This window comes from Eretmochelys imbricata, chromosome 8 (assembly GCF_965152235.1).
Source record: "Eretmochelys imbricata isolate rEreImb1 chromosome 8, rEreImb1.hap1, whole genome shotgun sequence".
In the NCBI taxonomy this organism is placed as follows: Eukaryota; Metazoa; Chordata; order Testudines; family Cheloniidae; genus Eretmochelys; species Eretmochelys imbricata.
The window spans coordinates 104722462-104740813 of record NC_135579.1 but is presented as its reverse complement, the minus strand read 5'-3'; the positions used below and the strand labels follow the sequence as shown (position 1 = coordinate 104740813).

Here is an 18352-nt window from a genome sequence, read left to right as displayed (position 1 = left end):
CAAACACTGAGCTCTGCCACACTGCACTAAACACCTCCCCCGAATTGGGACCACCTCCCTTTGCTACCCACTTTGCAGGATGAGCAACACTGGTAACTTGGGGAAGGGCAGGAGGCAAGGAAAGGCTAGTGGCATCTCTGCATCCCTCCTGTTTCACAGCCCCTTAGGCTCCTCCTCTCGCTCACTAACTTGGACTTGGACTGTCAAGCACACTGACTCTCACCTAACACACACCCTTCCTTCCCCTTGTCCTCCCCCGCTCCCTGCTATAAAGTAACTCGTGTAAAATCAGAGTAATTACTTAGGAAAACTTTATTTAAAACACCCGAGACGTGCAAGGCCTGAAGAATGGGAATTGCAGGATTTTAGGCCGCAGCCTCTCTCCATTTCGGCTGTCGTCTCCTGTATTAAAGCAATTTTCCCTGTATGATTGACATGAAAACACTGTTCCAAGAATGGAGCTTTTTAAATCACTTCAATTACCTGAGTGGGAAGGGATTTACCAGCACCTGGCAAACTCAGCTGCCACTTAGAGGCTTCTTGGCCCTTATCTAAGTAAATTTATGATCACCGACTAGGGCTCTGTTCCCCACCCATGCAGAGAGGGTAGAGCAGGTCTCCATATATGTGCCCAGCACTTGAGCTAACAGAATTAGAACAAATCTTACAACCTGAAGCTCAGGAATACACAGCCGAATCGGTTTCTTCTGGAGTACTTGAAAGTCAAAGTCAGTGGAGGTGCTGATTGCCTGATACCAGGCTGTGCAGAGCCCGTCTCCCCGCAAAGGGATCACTTTGGGCCACTGCAACACCCCTCCACCCCCAGTCGCCCAAGTGGCTGACAGTTCAGAAGAGGAGCCTGTCCATTTTGAGATGCCAATTCCCTTTCCATCTTTAATTTTTCTTATTTGACAGAGGGGGGCTTTCTTTGGCTAAGCATTAAAGATCACTCAGATTAAGTTCAGGCAGACTGTCAAACAGGTCACTGCTGAGGTCCTCATCCGACATGCTTCCATCCTCCTCCTTGGGGGTGCTGTCCTCCAGCTCCAGGCTTGGGGTGGAGAGTTCTTTGGATCCTACAGACACATTTCAGAGGAGTTAGCCATACTCTGAACTCTGAGGCTCAAGTCCTCATTATCAACCGAGAAAAATGGCCCCTGATCACGACCTCCCTGTAACTGCAGAGTGAGGACAAAGCTGATCTGCCGCTGGTTCGGAGTCACCAATGAATTCGAAGCAATGCCAATTCATCATCTACTCAGGCAAATACAAATACAAGAAAACACATTGACAATGTGGGTTTGACTAATCTGTATTGGCATATATTTTTTAATCATGGCCCCTGCCTCTTAGCAGCCTTTGGGCACCCCTACTATAATCCCGACCCTGGCCTCTGGGTGCTACTAGGATATCAATATTTACTACCAATAATATAGGATAACTAGCTTCCTCTTATGAAATTATGCATGTTATCTGACACAGGGCTTTGCTGATCAAATGTTAAACTCAGGCCCTGGCATGTGCCTGCAAGTAATATTGGAGAAGGGAATTTAACCCCTTGATATGTCCTGGGGAGATTGCTTAGGGAACATCCTAACAACTGGACATGTTACAACTGCATCTGCAAAGCAGCTAACTGTAGCAGCTTTACTAGTAAAGACTGACTCAGCGGGATTTGTACCTAGAAAAAACAGAACTCAAGGCAATTCCATGTACCTTAAAGCCCCCATTCACGAGAATCTTAAGCATCTTACTGAAGTAGGGCATGAATTTCCTTTAAAAGAACATTAACCCCTTTGTTCCTGGAGCTGGGAATTCCCCCGAGGCTAAGTGTTAATGCAAACCCAAGGGTCTTTAACATCCTGAAACAAAGCTGAAATCCAAAGGGATATATAGTGTGGAAGATGAGCCTTTCAAAAATCGGTGATTTTCACCTTCCTAACCTCATTGGCTGAGTGTCAGCACCAAACCAAACATGGAGTGACATTACAAACTGACCTCCTGGCACCCCTGGGGAATGCTCAGTATAATTATTATTGGTAGTATTAGAACTGGCCCTCATATTGCAGCTTAATGTTACCCTGAAACAAGGCTGGAAGGGACGCTCAAACAACGGACACCATAGGGCACCACAGTTGAACCATGATCGAAGTGCTTTGGAGGCCAGTGTCACAGGCCCAGTCAAGCGCCCCTCTTGGCCACTCACCAGACTTTTGTAAGCCTCCAATGTCTAAAGAGAACCCATGTACTGTCCCTATCTTGGGGCTTCTAGGCTCACGCTCAGGGCGCAGACCCACTGTCTACCACATGATCCTGGGAGCTGTGATTATGCAGCCCATTGCCCAGCCCCTGGGAAACAGTGGTGGCCACTCAGGGTTTTCTTCCTCCTCCAACCCCCCTCAGCTGAAACCTTTCCTCTCCCAGAACACCAGCTGTGGGGTGTTCTGGGTCTCATTTACTTCAAGGGGCATGTGTTAGGAGCAACATGCAGTGCACAGACACTTTGCAAAGGACTCTAATAGCACAGCTTGTTACTTAACTGCACAAGAAATACACAGATCAATACAAACAATAAACCCTATTTGCATTTCCCTGCCTCAGTTTCCTCACTACTAGACAGCTTTCTTTGGGCTAGGATCAGAGTCCTCTGGGGACATCCAGGGTCCTTCTGCTGCAGTGCCTAGCTTGTGTTCTGAAACATGGAGCCTTCTCTCCCCACCCCACCTCACCTCTCTGACCCTGGCTGTTCTATCTCCTTACCCTCTCCTGCCCAAAACCCCCCATGTGGCTTTCAGGGGCTGTTTAAACTCCCCCGTTCTCACTTTTGTCTTCATCCTTTCCACTCTCTCCACTTCCCCCACTCCCTGCAGACAAATTGGGGAAAATATCTTCTGGCCTCAACTAACCCATTTTCATTCAGGTGTTTCCAGCTGGATAGGCAGCCATTAAATTCTAGCCACCCACCCCTGTCTGTAGTCTGGAAAGACCTGACACAAGCATAGCGGATACCATATATACATAAAGGCATCCCATGATACAAACATTTCTTAACAACTTCACAACTGTAATCAATTCATAAGCTGTGTAGATGGAGCCCCCAAATCATCACAACCAGCATTCTAGACTGCCCATATCAGATTACAGAAGAAAGCAGCATAAGATCATAGAATCATAGAATATCAGGGTTGGAAGGGACCTCAGGAGGTCATCTAGTCCAACCCCCTGCTCAAAGCAGGACCAATCCCCAATTTTTGCCCCCCCGATCCCAAATGGCCCCCTCAAGGATTGAACTCACAACCCTGGGTTTAGCAGGCCAATGCTCAAACCACTGAGCTATCCCTCCCCCCAATGCTTTGGTACAGGGGGGAAAGTGAAGTTCTACAATGCAGACTACAAACTGTCTCAATCTTTAGTACACAACTTGGACAGACTAGACACCAACATGCAAAGGAAAGCCTCTGGGTCACTGCATACTAGAAGATAAGGTCCCTCCCTCCTCAGGACTGCCACTCAATAGTACAGATGTGAGAGGCTGCAGGATGCTCTAGTTTATGCAAAATAATACTTCTGTTTACACAGCACCTTCCACCTGATTAGGCCTGACAACAGATGGACAAGGAGCCCTGGAAAGTAAATCTGTTAGCAAGTGGAGAGCTGGGATTAGAATCAAGAAGTCTGACTCCCAGTCCAATGCTCTGACCATTAGATCATGCTGCCTCCCATATTTAGATGCCAAATACATACACCTAATTTGGGTACGGCCTTCGGGCTCTTGTCAAGTTGTGAGTCTGACCTTAGTATAGCCATTACAAATACTGAAACACTTTTAGGGACACAAAATAGGGACTGGATGTAAAAAGAGATTCCCCTCTCCCCCCAAGGCAGTCACACATCCACGTTCCCACTGAAAACTATATTCTTAGGGTATCAAGGGCTCCTAAGCCAGCCATACTTCTCTTACCTTCAGGCTCCTTAATCTCTGTGGCACTAGAGAGCTCATCCGAGCTGACATCTGTGAGACTGAGCTCAGAGGCAGAATCATCACTCAGGGAGGAAGAAAATATCTCCTCTTCTCTCAACAAATCATTGCTTTCCACTAAGAGAAACACACAAACAAGCAGGATAAGCTGAGAGCTGAGCTCAAGGTTAAAGACCATAGGCCGGATTCCTCACTATCTTCATAGGCAATACAACCATTCTGGTTTCATAGCATCGTATTCCTACTCTGCACTGGTGTAAATAACGAAGAAAGGGATAGAGAACCAGGCCCTGAATCATGTAAATCGAGACTGGAAGTGCACTGGACACATGCTGAACACGCACTGAAGGCAATGCACTGCACTGAACTCTCCCATCTCTGACTCCATGATTAAAGACAAACCAAGCAGGATCATAGGTGAGATGAAGGAAACGGAGAAGCCAGCCAGATTCCTGACTATCCCCAACCATAATCACGTCCCAAGGGCAAGAAGTAGTTTATCTGGAGAGGGAGTCCAATAAAGCGACATTACTAGAATTCTCAGGACTTCCAGGCTCTCTGCTGCAAGCCAGGGAGCCGAGCCCTAGTTAGAGCCAGGACTTCGGAGGCTTTCAGGCAGGGAGCCTGGAATCCCTTACAGGGCATGGCTGCCCAGAGTCACGGACCCGGGAAGCCCCTTGCTCCCTGGCCCCCAGGCAGTCCACATGGTGGGGCTACCCCAGGGCCACAGACCCTGGAAGCCCTGGGCTCCTCAGGAGCCCACCAGCAAACCAGGCAGGTTTCTATTGGAACCCTGCTGTGATTTGATGAAAGTCTGTCAAACCCAAGAATGTCTCCAAAAAACATTTCAGGTTCAACAAACCAGCATTTGCCAACAAAACTCTATTTTGTCAGAAAATTCCCAACCAGCTCTACCCAAGAGGACTAGCATCACTTACTCCCATGAGCACTTTCCTTTCCTACAGGCTTAGTGTATGACTTCTCTTCCAAGGGCAGATTTTTCATTTGGCCTTTCAGGTCAGTGACCGTGGATCTGATTGAAACAAAACCAACACCACTGATTAGCTCCAGGGACAGAAACAGCTGCCAGGAGAGACACAAAATTCATTCTTTGGATTTTCTGCAATGTGGGATTTTGGTAAACTCATGGTTCAAGGTAGATTCAGCTCTGCTAAGCAACTCTTGTATGTGGGGTGTGGGGCATGGGGGGTGTGGGGCATGGAGACCTGAGGCTTCTACAGAAAGGGAAGGGAAAGAGAATCAATATTTAATTACAGGAGAACTGCAATTAAATCTCATTATTGGAGATGACTCACTGAGTTAACAGAACATCCTCCACAGTGGGTTATTATAGTACAGGAGGCAAGTTTGGTTTCTGATGTCAGAACAAATTCATCAAGGAGATTCTAATAACAGAGCCATGCTGGACCATGAATGTTTTCACAGATATTTTCCACTAAGAACACTAATGGTTATTTATGGATTTTGGGGGGTAGGGGTGAATATAAGCGATTAACAGGGGTACCAGAAGAGAGAACAAGAAGTCAGGACACCTGGGTTCCAATCCCAGCTCTAGTACTGTTCCTTTCCTCATCGGTAACGTGAGGGATAACATCATCACATGCACTTTGCTGGGGTGATGGAGAGGAAGGTTGTGAGAATGAATTGTGTCTGAAAAGGGCTTTGAGATCCTTGGCTGGAAAGCACTAGGGAATGCCTAATGTTTTTAGTATCATTCCTCATCAATCTCCCTCAAAGGCCCAGAATCACCAGGAGAGACCTGGACACAGCTCCTTGCAGAGCCAGCCAGTGCTACATGTGCCCATCAGATGGGGGCACTGCCGAGTGATGTGAAGGGCTCATCCCTGCAGAGGCCATGCATGCATCTCCAGTGTCCCAGCTTAATTCTATTTGCAATGCAGCAGAACCTCAGTTAGGAGCATCAGCATTACAAACTGACCAGTCAACCACACACCACATTTAGAACCAGAAGTATGCAATCAGGCAGCAGCAGAGACTCCCCCCAAAAAGCAAATACAGTACAGTGCTGCATTAAATGTAAACTACTAAAAAAATTAAGGGAAAGTTTAAAAAAAAGAAAGAAGATTTGACAAGCTAAGGAAACTGTTTATGTGCTTGTTTCATTTAAATTAAGATGGTTAAAAGCAGCATTTTTCTTCTGCACAGTAAAGTTTCAAAGCTGTATTAAGTCAATGTCCAGTTGTAAACTTTTGAAAGAACCAGAACGTTTTGTTCAGAGTTACGAATAACCTCTATTCCCGAGGTGTCCGTAACGTGGAGGTTCTACTGTAGTTATACTCTGCCTTCACAGGCTCCTCCCATCCCATGCATTTTCAGGTGGATAAAAAAATATGCTTCACATCCTGCCCCAAACTGTGGTAAAGTGTTGCTGTTGGCTGTTAAGGAGCCTACCAGGTGCTATCCCAGTAGTGACAGCATTGCAGTGGTGGGTGTCACCACGCTGCACACTGTTTGAGATCCTTCAGGATGAATGGCTCTATGCGATACTGCTTGGCAGTGACTTACCTGCTACATCTCTAGAGAACACAGGTATTTCAAATAAAGACCTTTCAGGAACAAATATTTAATAAATAGTCCCAGCCCTGCTGTATTGCAAAGGTCTTCAGTATCAGCCTGATGTTAATGAATGGATAGAGTGCTTCCCTGGGAAGGGAGGTCTGGGGCACACCATTGAGGGAACACTGCCTGCCAGCTGAAGGGGTACTTGGCAGTCCTGTGACACATTATCCCATTGTGGCACCTGGGTGCAAGGGAAAGAGGGTTAGAGACAGTGGCACACACAGAATCCCCAGATACCCCTGGGCCAGCTGGGTTGGAAAGACAAGGACACAATTAAAGGAACAGTAGCACAGAGCTAAGGATTACTGAAGGGGAAATGCTAATATCACCATCCTCTCCAGGGAAGAGGCCAGAGCATGCAAGGCCAGCTGTGTGGAGATCACAGCCAAAAGGTAGAGTCCGTTTCCTTTCTCAGCATGATCCATTGTGGGACCGTGATAGCACAGGAAAGCAAGAGGAGAGCATGGAGACGCAGGGAAGGGCAGGGGTTTAAGGGACACAAGTAGGCGTCTCTTGAAGAGAAGAGGCCCCAGGCAGAAGGGAATTCCTGCTGAGGTGCTAGAAAGGGAAAGAACTAAAGGGGGGAATCACCACTTTCTGAAAAGCACCAAGTGGGTTCACTCAGTGAGTGACAAAGAAGGAGCTTCAGAAGTCAGTCAGTGCCCATGGTAGAGGGTTTGTGGAGGGGGAACATGAGCATGCTTGCTTACACGCTGTCTATGCACTTGGACTAGAGGGCACAGGAGTGCCATGATTAGACATGGAGTCTTTCATCTCCAGGTCAACAGCGTAGGGTCAGCCCAGAATAGGAACGGCAGGAAGTCATTCACACTAGATGGCTGCTCTGTGCCTGTGTGAAGTGAATTGGGGTAATCAGTCTAGTTCCCAAGGTATACGTGTCTCCATCACAAACAGATACCATCACAACTAGTCCCCTTGTTAGCTGCCTCAGCAGAGAGACCAAAGACTGAATGGACCATGGAGCCTGAACTCTCCATCTGCCCCTAGCTGGAGCTCCTCTCCCAGCAGTGGGTAAGCTTGAACTGACCTGCCCATGTTCTGGAACCTCCAGGGCTCGCAGTTTGGCACTTTATGCATCTAAAAGGGGGAATGCCTCATTGGCCAAGGTGCTGGATTGCAACCCTGGCGATGGATGTTCTCTATCCACCACGCAGGTACAGAGACGGCTTCTCCACACTGCCTCAATAACAGGCCTCAATCGTGACCTGCAGAGGCCCCGTCTAGAAGCAAGAGGGGAATTCACCTTTGCCTTCTCTGAGGGTGCAAGCATAGGGTCTATTAGTGCTAGTTGTGACGTGGACACCTGCCTACTAGCAACTGAGCGGATATTCCCCACAACTCCTTTCACACAGGGGCACTGAGGAGTGGTCACACGGCAGTGCACACACTTGCGCCATTCCCACGTGGTTTGTGGTGAAATATCCCGCGGCTATACAAAAAGCTGCACTTGCAGCTGATGTGCTGAGCTCAGCTGGGTGAGGAATGCACCCCACATTGCCAGCAGTGCCATATGCCCCACAAGACCCTTGGAAGGTACATTTCCCCTACTTGATGTGGCCGAGCTCCTGCTGGGTGCTCCGCGTCTCGAACCTGGCTTTGTCCAAGTCATCAGATTGAGCTTTGTGACTGTTCATCAAATCTTCCAGCATCTGTGGATGAGGGGGGACAGTCAGTCACTGCCAAAAGGGCTCCTCACAGACAGCTGCTGAGTCTACACAGCGGTGCTGAGCCCAGCAGAACATGCATGTGTGACTTGCTCTCTGCATGGGCCTGGAACAGCTTGGGGAAAGCACAGCTGACACAAACCATGCTATCCATGGCAACGAGCACTTCACCTTTCCTTTACAGTTTGGGGTGCTCAGATCAAGATGGGGTATAGCATACTGGAATCTGTATCCCTTGACCCAGCCTCCTTAATGGAAATTAGGGCTACACTATAGATCTCTGCTGTCCATGCTTGGCCCACAGACTGCATTTTGGCCAACCATAATGTATAAAAACACCAATCAGTTTGAGAATGTGCCACCAGAGTCTCTTGGGCAGCAGGTTATGGGGGCTACTTATCCACAGGCGCCAGACAGCAGGTGGTTTCTAAAAGGGTTAGAGGACTGCTGCTAGCTGAGAAGTATAGTCAGGTCTGATCATTAGCTCCAATGTATTTTAGGCCCTTCACAACTCTGCCCCTCCCTACTTGTCCATGTCTTTCCCACTGCATTATCCCTTCTCTCCCTCTGCTCTGCCAGCCTCAATCACAAATGTCTTCACACCTTACGCAGGGAATGCCCTCCCTGAAGTGACCCATAAGGGCACTACCTTTGTTCCAAATCCCTCCAACTTCTGCAGTGACGCCTACAAGAAATCAAGCAAGTTCCGATGGCTATGATGGGGACAGTCAGAAACTCTTAGATATATATGCTGGCTTTTTTTTTTTTTTTTTACGAACATGAACACTTGTATATATTTTGAATATACTCTTCTCCCCCCACCTTTCATATATCATTTGTCTTCTTATACTGTTAGCTCTTTGGGTCATGGACTGTGTTTGTACAGTACCTTGCACAATGGCCCTACAGCAATATCAATATCAAATAAAAATAAGTCATCCTCTGCAGACTGTTACCATACTAAAAAGAACAGGAGGACTTGTGGCACCTTAGAGACTAACCAATTTATTTGAGCATAAGCTTTCGTGAGCTACAGCTCACTTCATCGGATGCATACTGTGGAAAATACAGAAGATCTTTTTATACACACAAACCATGAAAAAATGGGTGTTTATCACTACAAAAGGTTTTCTCTCCCCCCACCCCACTCTCCTGCTGGTAATAGCTATCTAAAGTGATCACTCTCCTTACAATGTGTGTGATAATCAAGGTGGGCCATTTCTAGCACAAATCCAGGGTTTAACAAGAACTTCTGAGGAACAGGGGGCGTGGGGGGTGGTTCTGCTAGGAAAAAACAAGGGGAAATAGTTACCATACTGATCTTAGTTTTCTACATGGCACCTAGCTACCCATATGACAGGTGTCTTAGAAATACTGTGAGCGCGCCAATATTGTTTGATAAACACTTAAATTATATAGGAAAGAGAATTGCTACAGTTGGGCCTCACTACTGAGTCTCAGTGTTTAATTTCATTAACGTGGCCCCTTATAAACAGGGATTGCAGTGACCCCTCCCATAATTCCAGGTGCAAATAGGAGTTGGTTCTATCCTAAGGAATAAATACTGAAATCTGAAGCACACTGGAAAACACAGTAATATCCCGGTGTTGATTAATGTAGCACCAGTAAACCTTTTAGATGCTGTTAACGCAGGAAGCCTGAGAAATAACAGCTCTGCCATATGGGAACAGATCATCAAATCCATGATCTTTTCTCCAGCCTTCAGAGGAAGATATAAAACTCCCATAAATCTCCTGGATAGTTTTACAATACTATCCAAAGAGAAGATATACTTTCTGCCCCCAACTGGTGATCAATATACGCCAGAAGCATAAGGATCAACAGCCAGTCATTTACTCTAGCTGCTTGCACTGCAGATGCTATTCATACATGTGCCTAACCCCTCTTTTAAGAATTTTACTTACAATTTTCCTATCATCTCAAAGCAGTGAGTTCCACAGGTTATCAAACCATCACATGCTTTAAAAATGCATGTAATGATTTTGCCTGGGGAAGGCGAACCTGTAAAGCTATGTACCTTGCAGTATCGACTTTGAGTTCTCTTCATTTCATCAGTTTCAGACATCTGAGTGACTAGATCCTCCTCCTGTCGGTCTGAGAAGGAAAGCAGTGTAACTTTACCTAGTGAACTGGGTTGGTTCTGGCCAGAGAGCTGAGTCAGAGCAGAATCTACTTCTGTTCTGTGTCTGATTTTTAATAGTCACCTTGGCACTCCCTTTCCTCCGGGCACATTCCAAAGCTCAGTGGGCACCTCTCATGCCAGGGCTACATTCTACTGAGGAACTCATGTGAACAGCAGGAGCAGCTGCCAGATCTCCATGGGACTCATATACAATACCCAGGTTTATTGCTTTCACAGATATATAATAGGCACAAATGGGGAAGCTGTTATCAACACGAAGCCTTTTACGTACAGTTCTACTGTGAAAATGACATTAGTGGTTCCTTGTTTATTGCCATTCAATGACTATATTCAACATGCTCAGTTTATAAGTAGTAAAAATGATGGTTATATTCCTTTCCCCTACTCTGTGTTTTGTCTCTTCAGATTATAAGCCCTTTGGGACCGGGACTGACTCTCACCGTGTGTTTATACTGCACCTAGCACAATGGGGACCTGATCCTTGTTGGGAACTTTCGGCCTTACTGGAAGGTAACAGAGTTGCTGCAGTAAACTCAGCTTGGCATCTGAGAGTCAAGCTAGGTTCCTTCTGTTTCATGTAATTACCAAAGATTCTGCACCTCAAATTCTGCCCTTGGTTACAGGTAAGACTTAACTGCCTCCACAGAAGCTGCTGCCACATAGGGAGAACAGAATTTAGCCCATAATTGGAGATTCTGTTTATGATTCATGAGCCAGAATAGAACCCAGCTCCCTCTCCCATGGTTATGTCAGCTCTGCACCGCTAATAGGAGTGAAGTAGTTAAAACCTAGTTGCTATAAACGGACAATCTGACTGAGCGGTGGCTCATGAGTATGAAGGGGTCATTTTTACACAGTTGCTTTGAAGAGTAGAGCCACAGTTTGATAATCTAGGACCAAGGCATTTCCAGGAGTGTCTCAGGTCTATGCCCAGCCAAGGTACTTGACATCGCATAGCATCCTTGAGAAAGGCCCAGTAATAACAATGCCAGCCAGCTCGCACATAGCACTTTTCAGCAGTAGATCTCACAGCACTTTACAAAGGAAGTCAGTATCATTATCAATTCCCTCCCCCCATTGCCTCTCTAAGGGTAGGGCAGGGGTGACGTTTGAAAAACAGATACAGAAGCGTATTGCAATGCACCAACCATTCACTGAATGGACCCCATCTCTCAAAGCACCACAGTGCAACATAGAGTCAGACAGAGTTGGGAGACCCAGTGCATGTTCCCCTCCCACAGCTCTGCCAATGCCCTGGTGGGAGTCTGACTGAGCTAGCAAGCCCTGTGCATGCTCCCACACTTCCCCTCCAACTCTGCCAATTCACCACAGCATCCCCATCTCTTCCATTCCTGAGCAAACTGTCCACGACAACAAATAACACGATGCTCTCAACTGCAGGCTGCTTCCCTCCCGACTCCAGTCACCTGTCAGGCCCACAGGGCAGTGACCCGCATGGGGAGCAGTCCAGAGCAACACTCACTGAGCTTGTGCTTCAGTTGATCCACCTCTCGCCTCACACACTCATATTCGCGCCACAGGAGCTTTTTGCTAAAATGAAAGAGAGAGAGGGTTACCCCCTGGGGAAAGGTTTCAGAGTGGCAGCAAAAACAACAAGGAGTCCTTGTGGCACCTTAGAGACTAACAAATTTATTAACAAAGGAAGCAACAGCCTTAATTTCCCATGACCCACACGGCTGTAAAGCCCCAGAGCTGACCTCTCATGCACCTCCTGCATGACGCTGGAGCTGGGATACGGATCCGGGGTGCAATCTCCATCCGGCTGGCGAAACACTTGCTGTCGCAAGTTACGAAGCTCGCTCTTCAGCCCTTCCATTCTCCGCCCCAGCAGGGACTCCAAGCCACTCTGAGGGCTGTTATGCAATCGACCAACCTCCTCTGCAACAGCAAGCAAAACAACAGAAAATGGTTAGGCTTCAGCCTGCAATGGGAAGGGTGGGGTTGAATAATACACAGTACAATGGTCTCAAAAGTCAGTTCACTGCTGATGTATGGCACTGGACTGAGCACGCAGGGGGGCCTCTGCTGATCCCCTGACATGGTACAGCAAAATCGGTACCAGTTCCAGAGCTCCCTTCACCACTCTGCCAGCACACTCCAGGGGCATGAGGGGAGTCCGGTCTTCATGGCGTACTCTGAACAAGTGATACTCTTGGGTAGAACCCGTGAGAGATGTAAACCAAGAGTTCCAACATCTGAGCCAACAACCTACAAGCATCTGTACCAACAGATGTAAAGGTTGTATTCTGTAAGGCTTAGAGCAAAGGACTATGAGTTGGGACACCAGGTTTCTACTCTAGGTTTGAGCTCTATGTATTCAGCAGAATAGCGAACTGGACTGTGCCCCATTGGGGCGCTGCACTCACAGCCTGTTGTCTCATCAACAGGATCCCAAACAGTCAGATGAGGAGCAATCTCTGAACATCCCAGAATGACTGCAAAGCCAAGTGATTCATCAATACCTTCCAGATTATGGATCTGCTGTTGCTGGAGCTCCTTCTCTTGCTTCAGTCGATTTACTGACTGGGTGAGAGACTCAATGACCTGGGGGGAAGAGCAGGATGAGAACAAGTCTCATACGGAAATAATTGAGTGCAGGGAAGAACTCAGTTGTCTTGTGCAAGTCAGTTCAGTTTCAGAAGCTGGGAATGCTGTGGGGCACCTCAAGACTGACTCTAAAAGCAACCACACTCGGCTGAGCAGGATAGAGGGGCTTCCAAGGAATCTCCTATGACCCTCCTCTTGGAAGGATAAAGGCTGTGATCAGGGGCAGGGAGAAGATTCAGTGCTCAAAGGGATACAGGGGACCTGACAGAGAGGAAAGGAAAGTTAGTGATCCTGGGAAGTTACTTTGCTTTAAAGGACAAGTGAAGTGTCCCTGCAGCTTCAGCCATGTGCTGGCAGGAATCGGGGGTGCTGCAGAGGCAATTCTCTCCCCATCACCCTGCTTGAGAGTGTAAGGAACACCTCAAATCTTCATGTGGAGACCTTTCCAGCTGTCTCAAAGAGCAATATCCACTGGCTCAACAGGGAGAGGCTTTTCCCATCATGTGACAAACAGAGGATCCCCACAGTCCAGGGCATCCAGTGTAAGAAGTGTGTATTTTAAGCTCACTAGTGAAACCTGTGTCTTTCCCCTTAGTAGAGAGGCTAATGTCATCGGCACTCTGGAGTTACCTTAGCTTGCGAATGCAGCTGACTGCTGATGGTTGCAAGCTCCTCTGTTGCCATCCTGCAGTGTGGAAGACTTAGGCAGGTAGGACACGGTTGCCGAGATCCAGCCAGAGACTCATCAAATGCAACCTTCTCAGTGTTTATTCTGTCCAGCAGCAAATCCACTAAGAGATCAAAAGTAACAGGAGTTACAAGGGCTGCAGGGAAGGGAACCCACTTGTTTACCACACTGTTAGACTTGCCTCAGCTAGTGCCAAGACAAGGAACTTAGAAAAGGCCAAACTGACGTTTTCAAAAGCAGAAACTAGATTCTTTCTTATTTCTGCTTAAATTATACAATCACGTGGAGTCATTAGAACAGGCAGGTCTGCCCACCCTGGAACCGCTGTACAGATAACCAATAAGAGGGGCTTGAAATGGCCATTGCGTTGCTACATGGGTACAGAAGTTGCCTGGATTTTAACCCCAAGGCATCAACAGCTTTTACAAAACAAAAATAAAGACAAGAATAATCATCCATTTGAGACACAGCAACACATGATTGTACAACGCAATGGATATTCCTATAGAACCTCAATGCTATGGTAGCAAGTGCTTTTCGAAATGCTTGAGACAAACAGGTTGTTACCTTTGGAAGAGATGCTGATTGTGTTCAGACGCTGCTGTAATAGAGAAAGAGAAACCAGATTAAGTGGTAAAGACACTAAAGGACAGGGAAAGTTACACACACAGGAAGGAGTGGTAGGGTGCTTCACACGGCTTTCCACAGTGGATCTGTCTTCAGATAGAAGGAGGATGGGGTGTTAACACCAGAGGACAGGTTAGGAAATGCCCTCATGTTCTCAATGACGACTTCTCAAATCAACTAAATTGCAACAACAGTGATGAAGAGTGAACAGAGAAACAGAAGGGTGAAGTATGTGGGGCAAATCCAGAAGGGAAAGTAGTTGAAACAGGAATGAATTCAGGGAGGTCCTATGGTCTGTGTTATACAGGAAGTCGGACTAGATTTCACAGTGGTCCCTTCTGACTTTTAAATCTATGAAAAATGTTTGCAAAAGACATGTTTTTAATTATGTGAAACAATTACCATATTAGGTACATAAGGATAGTCACAGAACTTGGAAAAATCTAACAGCATTCCTAGAGGTCTGTATGATCTCTAGCCAGACTGAACTGCAGTGTAAGTGGGTCCCTTCCCCCATGGCTGATTAATTAGGAACAGCACCAGTAGCTTTAAAACAACCATGTACCTCTAGCACCCTCTATAGCCCATAATCTCCCATTTTTATAGATGGGGAGAACTGAGGAAGAGACTAGTTCAGGGGCTTGCCGAAACAGTAAATTGGGGCAGAGGCGGGAACAGAACTCAGCAATCCCAAAGCACAATTCCCCACTCTAAGCATTAGACCACTCTCCCCCAATGTTATTGCTGCCTTCTCTATAACACAGCCATCTTCCCTGGTTCTAACGATAAAATAATACATCTCAGAACTGCACATCACACTACCCACAAATTGGCTCCCTTTCATGCCAATCCACGCTTTTATGGGGTGGATATCACAGGAAGGTCTGACAAAACCCGAGGTATTCATCTGCTGGTCTTTAAAGAAAACCACTTGTATCTATCCAAAAGAGCACACACCTTCCTCTGAACTGTTATATAATAAAGGTTCTGCAGGGCTGACAGAATAATCCTGGCTCAACAAAAGATCCAACTTTCTTGGGGAAGTCAAGAGAATCTTTCTTCACTGAAGGGACAAAAACAAACTGCACAGAGGACCTTGAGGACGTAATTTCCGTAAGTATCTGCAGTAAACACAGAGGTGGATTTTATTTTGGCAAAGAGGCCTGAATTGTGATGTTTGCAAACAGTGGATACCCATCCAGTTCTAGAAGTTGCTTATTAATACAGGAATTAGGTGATTCCTCTCAGTCCAGTGCCCAATCCATGTTGCATTCCCATTTCATCCCTTTTCTCTTCTAGGGCCTTGAATCACCCTGAGGAATCGCTCCCTGCTCCTGAGCATTTACATCCTTGAAATATTTGCAGAAGCATTTCCATTTTCATCCCTTCTAGGGACACTGGAGCCTTGATACCTCCAGTCTAGTACTGAAAAAGACCTGTGTGAAAGTCATTTTTCAGTTGAATCCAACCATCAATGTGCAACATTCAACCAGTCTCTAGAGGGCAGGGAGCTCTACAACAGTTACAATACTAGCCAAAAGGAGTATTTGTGACAACTTAGAGACTAACAAATTTATTCCTTTTCTTTTTGAGGATACAGACTAACACAGCTGCTACTCTGAAACCTAATACGAGCCAAAGCAGCTACAGAAACCAGTCCCGGTGACTTCACCTACAGCAACGTTACCAACATAGTTCAAGGAACCAAGGGATCCAGCACTTGTTTAAATAGGACTTGCCTGGAGTGAGAGTCTAAGCCACAAGAAAGAGATGACAATGCAGCTGAACTTGCCTTTATTTTAGCCACGTTGCTGTCTGTTGCAGTCAATATGGAGTTGAGCTGTGTATCCCAGTTCATGTGGCTGGTAGGCAGATGCTTTTAACTGTTTACCAATGACAAAGTAACCTAGAATCAGCCCTTGGTGTATAAAGCTGAGGGATAGAGCAGAGCCCAACGTGGTGAAGATAGCTGGATTGACCTGTAAAACCACCAGCATAGAGATTTTTCTCCCTATACAGTCTATGCTCCTATTACAGTTAAAATAAATATACATGTATGGTAAGAGAAATAAATGGGAGGATACAGGACTGAGGGCAAAGTGCAGGGTCTAGAAATCCTGAGACTCCTAAATAATTCACACCCAAAATGGATTTCATAAACTAGGCCTGATGGAGGCTCACTGGTACTGGGACAGGGCAGTGCAGAGCCCAGAGCAGAAGCAGACTTCCGTACGGACCATCTCCTAGGGCCAAGCACAGCACCCTGCCATAGCGCTGGCGATGCAGTAAAATACACCCCATCCGCTTTCTCTGAGCCTTAAGCGGACTCTGGGGCAGGGTCATGCCCTGTCCTCAAAGAAGGGTGAAGGAGGTAGGGATAGCCCAGGGCTCCCACCAGCTAAATCTGCCAGACAGTTTCAGGGTGTTTTGGGTGGGGGGTGGGTCAGCCCCCCCACCATGAGGTGTGAGGTCTCAGAAGGGTCTGGGGAGGTGCTGGGGGGAGGAGGTATGGCAGAGGCATGTGGGGGGCTCTGGAGAGGCATGCAGAGGGGCTGGCAGAGGGGCCTGGTGGATGGGTGGGGTGATGGGAGGTATCAAGGGGGTGGAGTGGAGAGCGTGGTGGAGGGTCAGGGTAGGGTTCTCTGGTGAGGTGTTGGGGGGCCTGGCATAGGGTGGGTGAGAGGGGGCTCCAGGGAGGCGTTGGGGGGCCTGGCAACGGGGTGGGGAGAGGGGGCTCCTGGGAGGCGTTGGAGGGCCTGGTGGAGGAGAGGGGTCAGGGGGCTCCGGGGAGGTGTTGGGGGGCTTGGCGGAGAGGGGGTTCCGGGGAGGCGTTGGGGGGCCAGGCAGATGGGCAGGGTGAGGGAGCTCCGAGGAAGTGTTGGGGGGCTTGCAAATGGGGGGGCAGAGGTTCCAGAGAGGCGTTGGGGGGCTTGGCAGAGGGGTCGGGTGAGAGACCTCCGGGGAGGTGTTGTGGGGCCCGGCGGACAGGCTGGGAGAGGGGGCTCTGGGGCGGTGGTGGGGGGCCTGGCCGATGGGCAGGGAGAGGGGGCCCTGGGGAGGCATTAGGGGGCCTGGCGGAGGAGAGGGAACTCCGGGGAGGTGTTCGGGACCCTAGGAGAGGGGCGGGGTCAGGGGCTCCGGGGAGGTGTTGGGGGGCCTGGCGGAGGGGTGGGGCCCCAGGGAGATGTGGGGACGGGGGGGGCCCAGGGAGGCATCGGGGGGCCTGGTGGAGGGGCGGGGCCCCGGGGGGACGCAGGGCGGGGCCCCAGGGGGCCTGGTGGCAGGGCGGGGCCCCAGGGGGCATTGGGGGGGCCTGGCAGAGGGGTGGGGAGCCCCAGGGGGATGTGGGGCAGGGGCCCAGGGGAGGTGTCAGGGAGCTTGGCAGACGCGTTGGGGGGGGGGGTCTGGCGGAGGGGCGGGGCCACGGGGAGATGTGGGGCAGGGCAGGGGGCCCCGGGAAGGCGTAGGGGGGCCTGGCAGAGGGGCGGGGGGCCTCGGGGAGCCTGCCGGAGGGGCGGGACAGGGAGCCTGGCGGCGGGGCGGGGCCAGGGGAGGCGTTGGGGGGGCCTGGCGGAGGGGCGGGGCGTGGGGCCCCGGGGGGATGCGGGGCGGGGGGCTCAGCGGCGGCCCCGGGGGGCTCAGCGGGAACGCGGCCTAGCGAGCAGGTCTCGGGTCCCAGCGGCGAGACCGGGCTCGGGCCGAGCTGGGAGGCGCGGGGCGGAGGTCCCTACTACCGGTGCCACAGGCGCGCGGCTCCGACGCCCCCACGCCCCTTGGGGGGCTGCCTCGCTCCCTCCGAGGTTTCAAACCGCGCCCAGCCGCCGTCACCGCACCCCCCTGCCCCGGCGCCTGCTGGGGGATGGAGTCCGCCCTGCCCCCCCGGCCCAGAGAGACACGGCCTCAGGACTACACTTCCCAGCAGCCATGGCGGGCAGGCCGGCCTACAATCCCATCGTGCCCCGCGGCGTCTGAAAAGCGGGCTACCTCTCCCGTCATGCCCCGCGCGCGGTCACGGCGTCCGGGCGGCGGGCCGCTCCCAA

The 18352-nt window shown here is 49.3% G+C and overlaps 1 protein-coding gene across 4 annotated transcripts; it reads right to left on the bottom strand.

The window, feature by feature from the left end:
- Positions 1–294: 294 nt before the first annotated feature.
- Positions 295–18148, bottom strand: CCDC159 (coiled-coil domain containing 159). 4 transcript variants are annotated; one of them, XM_077824068.1, is made up of 12 exons: positions 18047–18148; positions 16105–16195; positions 14253–14286; positions 13628–13788; positions 12913–12994; positions 12148–12328; positions 11913–11980; positions 10304–10380; positions 8150–8250; positions 4918–5012; positions 3962–4096; positions 295–1076 (listed from the first exon to the last, which is right to left on the bottom strand). In XM_077824068.1, the coding sequence occupies exons 2-12, from the start codon at positions 16168–16170 to the stop codon at positions 940–942; spliced, it is 1137 nt and encodes a 378-aa protein (XP_077680194.1). In that variant the 5' UTR covers positions 16171–16195; positions 18047–18148; the 3' UTR covers positions 295–939. The 4 variants fall into 4 exon arrangements, with proteins under 4 accessions (XP_077680194.1, XP_077680193.1, XP_077680195.1 ...); XM_077824067.1 differs by having other exon boundaries at positions 16105–16291; positions 18047–18144; XM_077824069.1 differs by lacking the exon at positions 18047–18148 and having other exon boundaries at positions 14253–14283; positions 16105–17018.
- Positions 18149–18352: the final 204 nt, after the last annotated feature.

Excerpts from the sequence above, each read along its gene's own strand:
- CCDC159 (XM_077824068.1), bottom strand. The coding sequence starts at position 16,170 with ATGAACTGGGATACACAGCTCAACTCCATATTGACTGCAACAGACAGC. Across the intron at positions 14,287-16,104 it reads GCAACGTGGCTAAAATAAAG|CAGCGTCTGAACACAATCAG; the intron begins GCAAGTTCAGCT and ends TCTCTATTACAG. Across the intron at positions 8,251-10,303 it reads CTCAAAGTCGATACTGCAAG|ATGCTGGAAGATTTGATGAA; the intron begins GTACATAGCTTT and ends CCTCATCCACAG.